General features: G+C 34.1%; 1 protein-coding gene across 13 annotated transcripts in view; it reads left to right on the forward strand.

Moving 5' to 3' along the window:
- The window catches only part of CRPPA (CDP-L-ribitol pyrophosphorylase A), a 292251-nt gene extending 287995 nt beyond the window's left edge, over positions 1 to 4256 (forward strand). For all 13 annotated transcript variants that reach the window (XR_012010932.1, XM_072783932.1, XM_072783927.1 and 10 more), the window contains one exon: positions 3069 to 4256. Coding sequence is in view for 7 of the 13 variants with exons in the window: in XM_072783925.1 (XP_072640026.1) it covers positions 3069 to 3173 (105 nt within the window). In the remaining 6 variants the exon portion in view is untranslated. The remainder of the gene's footprint in view (positions 1 to 3068) is intronic.
- Positions 4257 to 6000: the final 1744 nt, after the last annotated feature.

Raw genomic sequence — 6000 nt, forward strand, 5'->3', positions numbered from 1 at the left:
TTAGCAATACTTTTATAGAGATAAGAATTTTGAGATGAGTTTAAAATCCATACATTGTTTGAATATCTGCTTTTTGTATATAGTTGAATGTTCTGAATGTAGGTGGGTTTCACCATCTTGTTTAATCACTTTTTGAATTTCCATACTTTTTAAGAATGAGATGATCGAGCTCAGGTAGAGAGGGAAAACAGTGGAATTCTTTTCACTGAATTAAAATCATTCCAAATGATGTCTGAAAAAATTGCACAAATAAATTAACCTTTAAAATGAACATTCTTAAATTCATTAAAGGTGTGTTAGTTATGAAGCTATCAAGGTGGGAATAGAAGATTTATTCTAAGATTTAGAAATGTGATTTTTCTAGCTCTAGGATCTTAAACAGATTTTTCCCCTTCTTCATTTGTTCTTTGCTGTTTTCATTATGACAAGTATAAACTGGTTTCAAAGAGGCTATACAAATAATCTTTTTCTGTTTATTTTTAAAGGGGAAACTTTAATTTTCCTCACCTTTTGTATGTCTCAATTTAATAAATGAGACTTGGGTGTAAATGTGTATTATAAACCCTGCAATATTGCAATTAATTAATCATTATGAGAGGCAAATACATATTTATAGTTAATTTGTATTTTGTTTAGTTTTAGAATATTTGTGTATTTATGAATGATATGGCATGAATGATATCTACTCCCATATAAGGGAATCACAGTTTAAGCCTAAACATAATTGGCTTTAGAATGGTTTATATGTGATTTAGGTCCTGTGATATTCAGGAAACCAGTACATCATTTGAAATCCAATCCTGAAATGGCATTAAAACTCATTTGCAAGATGCAAAGCAGCCACCATTCAGCCTCTAGTGGGTTTCTCCCAGTTCCATCCCTTAGAACACAATCAGGGAAATTGATAGAAAAGTGTAGCTTAAGCAGTGGTCGTCTCTCACCACTATCCTCATAGAGGAAAAACCTAGGGCCTCTGGGCTGGTGAAGGTGTGTGCTAGTGGAAAGGTTTTGATAATATTCTTTGTACCATTGCCAGGCTTCCTGCCAAATATGCAAATAGGAGCAAACAAAGTAACCAAAAAGTGGTCAATGTTAACAGATGAGTTAGACTGAAAGGATGATGATAACCTCTATCATAGCCTCCTTTGCTTTGAATTCATTATAATTTATGGAGTGCTACCATGTGTTAGGCATTGAACTACGTGTTCCATATTCAAAGACAAAATGAAAAATTCTTTATATCCAGAAACTCATCATCTGTTAGAATAGATGGTCAACTAAAAAGGCTATTAGAATTCAGTGTGCTGGAGCATTCACAGCTGTGGAAACAGAGATTTGCCTCACCCACATAGGTGGGGGAATAGGAGTCTGGGTAGGTTGCAACCATCAATATACTGAGTGGAACCACAAAGAGTAACTAGGATCAGCTAAGCTAGGAAAGGAGTGAGATAGCTTTCCTGGCAAAGGGATTAGCTGGGGCAAAGGAATGGAAGTTTAGAAAAATAGCTTGTTTGGGCAATCTTACATAGCTCTGTATGGCTTGGAGAATTGAGTGATTCTAAGGAAATGGAAGGAAGAAGATAGAAGGATAAAAAGGTAAAGTGTTCTCTGACTTGATCCTAAAGTTCAAAGGTAGCCTTGAAAGGGTTTTAGGCAGAGTAGTGATATGCTTAGATCTATATGTTAAATAAGTATTTTGATTGCTGTGTGTGAAACAGGGTAAAAGAGGACAAGATTTTATTTTTATTTTTTTACAGATTTTATGTATTTATTCATGAGAGACACTGAGAAAGACAGAGATACAGGCAGAGGGAGAAGCAGGCTCCCTGCAAGGAGCCCAGTGTGGGACTCGATCCTGGAGAGGACAAGATTTTAGAGAGACTGTTTATGAGATTGTTCCAGAAATTTAGGATGGAGATGTTTCACAGGCAGTGGCAGTTTGAATGGAGTATATGGATTCAAGGAACGTTAAGAAGGCAGAAGCAGTAGGTACTGGTGATAGACTGAACATTAGTAAAGGCATTAAAGATGATATCAGGATATAAAAGTTGGTTACCAGGTCCCTCTTTTTGAACCTAGCACAATTCATAAACACACAGACCTTAAAGATATTAGCTGTTTCGACCTTCCCTTCACCTTCATATTACCATCCCCTCACCCCCCTCAGGAAGTCTAAGTAGTCTATATTCATAGGCAATATGATTTCAAAGGCAAAAACCACATTTTAGCAACTTGTGAGAAACTCCTTTCACTAATTTGCCTGATCCTTACTTCACAAACAACAAGCCATTTTTATTTTTCCTCCCAGACCAGTACTCACAGTTTATAACAAAGTCTGTTGTTGGAGAACACTCAGAAACAAAATGAAGGAAAGGCGTGCATCATCGGTAAAATATTCACACTTGAGTGAAGAGCCAAAGTTGGTCAGATATTGGGTTAAGGGAAAATCTTTTGTTTCATACTGCTAGCATTTGAAATTGTGTCAATATTTTCTTGGTATCTTTAACAGATACATTTTTGTGTATAATGAAAAGTGCTTGCAAAAGCATTTCTCCTTTATTTGGGGGACCAAGTACATATCAGTGGCTGTGTCCAGAGAGCAGCAGACCTTGAAAAGTGGCTCCTTGAACTCATAAAAATAGGAGAATGGTGGCTGATAGGGGCTGAGTGATGAGGGAAATAGGGAGATGTTGATTTAAGAGTACAAACTGCCAGTTGTAAGGTAAATAAATTCTGGGGTTTTAATGTATAGCATGGTGATTATAGTTAACAATACTGTATACTTGAAAGTTGCTAGAGAGTAGATCTTAACTGTTCTCACTACCCCGTCAATGGTAACTGTATAAGGTGATGGATTAACTAACCCTTTTGTAGTAATAATTTTATAACATACATATATCATCACATTGTACACCTTACACTTGCCCAGTGTCACTTGTCCATTATATCTCAAGCTGATGGAAAAAAGCTAAAAGTGAAGAAATATTAAAAGATAAAAGTATTAAGTTTCATGTGTGACATTTAAAAAAATAATTATTGTTTTATCCTTATTTTTTTTTTTTTTTCAGGAGGAGCAGAACCTACAGGCAAGTTTAAGGCAAGGCGCCACAATTATTGCCACCTTAATCAAAGAAAGAAATTCTGGACTTGTTGGTCAGCTACTGGTAGCATGAAGAACACAGAGAAAATTATGTATGGGGTTTTTAGAAGCATTTATTTAGGTATCTCCATTGTGCTTCCCTCCCTATTGTATGTGGTAGAATGTTTAGGTTGTCTTTTATGTCACATAATTTGTAGGATATGATTTTTGGGTTACAGGAATGGATCAGTGTTTTTAATCTGTGAAAAAAATACTTTGGTGCAAATATAAATTATCTCAGTCAGAAAATAGGTAAATGGAAAGTAATAACATTCAGGTAATCTTTCTGCAAAGGGAAGAAAAATCAAATAGAAATCATGATGGGTGAGCTAATCTTCCTATGAATAAGAATTTAGAATACTTCGGCTATGACATTATATCTGTGTTAATTAGTAAATCACACCATCATGAAACTAGTAAAAAAAAAAGATTTAGAATTATTTTTAATTCTAAAACTCTCCTTTTATCAAGTGCTATTTTGACTTGTATTCTAATTTTCCACACCTTAAAAAAATAATAAAAGAGATAACTGGAAACTCTGGTTCAAATATTTTCATTCTTGGCTTCACATTACTCTATATCTGCAAAGGAGTTGTAATTCCCTCCTGCTTTTGTTTCAAAATTTTTTTCTTGGTTTATAAAAAGTAATTTTGACTTATTTTAAAATGTCTCTGATTTTTTGGAATACATTTAAAAGAAGACCAGATATTTCATAAAACTGAAATTATTTTGGTCAATCCCAAGTTAGTCTTTTCTGAAAGGTAGGGAATACTAAAATATTTTTTGATACAGATACTGCTGTTTTTTTTTTTTTTAATTTATTATTCTTTTAAATTTAAGTAGGCTCCACACCTAGCATGGAGCCCAGTACAGGGCTCAAACTCACCACCTTGGTATCAAGACCTGAGCGGAGATCAAGAGTTAGGTGCTTGGGGCACCTGGGTGGCTCAGTGGTTGGGCATGTGCCTTTGACTCAGGGCATGGTCCCTGAGTCCTGGGATCAAGCCCCACATCAAGCTCCTCACAGGGAGCCTGTTTCTCCCTCTGCCTATGTCTCTGCCTCTCTCTGTGTCTCTCATGAATAAATAAATAAATAAAATCTTTTTGAAAAGAGCAATTTTGAGGTACCTGGTTGGCTCAGTTCATTAAGCATCTCTTTTTATGTTATCTATATTAGTAGGAGATTTTATATTTTACATTTACGTAATAGTACAATGGGTAATGGACATGGAGTAATTACTTCAGTTCATTCTCCTAAAGGGGTTGTTTCAGTGTAACTTGGGTCTAAATCCCTGGGCTTGCGATTTCTCTCTCTCTAGGGATGATAAAAAATATAAGCAATTTAATTCAAAATCGTGAGGGTGAGAGTATGTTGGCAATGTGTAGATTTTTAGTTAGAACGTCTGTCATTGTTAAGGTAATGTCCTTTACTGTGAATATGGAACTTGAGGTTCAGGGATCTTAACTATTTTGTCTAGAGCTGTATGGTTGCCTCATAAGAAAAGGTAGAGATTAAACTCAGGACCGTTGATAATAAATTTCAAGCTCATCTCTTTGTTTATGATGCTGGCAAAGGACATCCAGCTGAGAGGCAGTGGGAAGTAAGCCAGACTCCCAATGAGCACTGGAGGAGTGGACAAAAAAGGACAGGTCATCCCAATGACCAGAGGAAAGTCCTGAAGCTTTTGGCTTTCCCGCCATCTTTCCAACATATAGAAATTATAGCTAGGGGTGAAGGGAATGGAGAGAATTATTGGCCAAGAGAGAAAGAAAAATTGGTTGTTTTTAGTGTTTAAGAGATCCAGAGGCAACTTTATGGTTAAATTTTCACCACTGCTTCTGTAAACTTAATTATTTTCATGGAAACAGTCTATTTTCACTTTATTTTCTAAAATGTCTTTTAAAAAAATAGTAATTTATGCTTCAGAGTTGCTCAAATTGTTTTCTACCCCTGGAAAGTTTTGTGGAATGACTGTTTTCTTTCTAAATGTTTGCTTGTTAATTAAATGCAATTTAGTTAGACTTTTATGGAATTTAACAGTGTGATCAATGGTTTGGTGAATGACTTGTTGGTAAGAGGTACAGTTTGTTTTTCATAAAACTCAATTTGAGAGATAACTTGTTGCAAGTATGTGAATTTATGGGTAAGAATTGGAGCCCTATCTTCCACCCAGTGCCACTTCTTACTGTGGACACTTCAAATGTTTTGCATTTGTTTAATAGGTAAACTCTTCTTTCTCATGCTGGTTATCACTATCACATTTTACTTAATATACGTAAATACAATGATCATTTCATAAACGTTAAGTTTCAGTAGAACATTTTCTTATATTAAATCCGCAAATTTTATTTCCTTTTAACATTGAAACTAATTAGGCCAAGGAAAAATAAATAATATTTTAATGAAAAAGGTTGAAGCCGTTTTGAAGGAAGATTGAGCTTATTTTCAAAGTTTAATTAAAAAATAAACAGGAAAAATGAAAAAGTATATATTATTTTAGGATTTTTTAGTATAGTTTGAAATAAGTGAATTAGAATTCTCTGAGTGGTGGTTTGGGCATTGTACTATTTATATATGTTCTTGTACATTTTTACTTTCAAAGTTGGGAGAAATGTATGCATTTTTTTAATGACAAGTAACACACTATTAAAGATTCTCAATATATTATCTTTATAAGACAAAATATAATTGATAATGAATTAATCAGTATTTTAAAATCCAGTGGCAATTATCATTGCTATTTAGTGTATATATACATATTTTTTATACTGACTCGATCACAATTGAATAACTAAATATGTCATGTACTCTTGAAAGAATAAAAATATGATTTATATTACAGATAGAATTTGAGATTCAG

The sequence above is a fragment of the Canis lupus genome, chromosome 18, assembly GCF_048164855.1.
Source record: "Canis lupus baileyi chromosome 18, mCanLup2.hap1, whole genome shotgun sequence".
Classification (NCBI taxonomy): domain Eukaryota; kingdom Metazoa; phylum Chordata; class Mammalia; order Carnivora; family Canidae; genus Canis; species Canis lupus.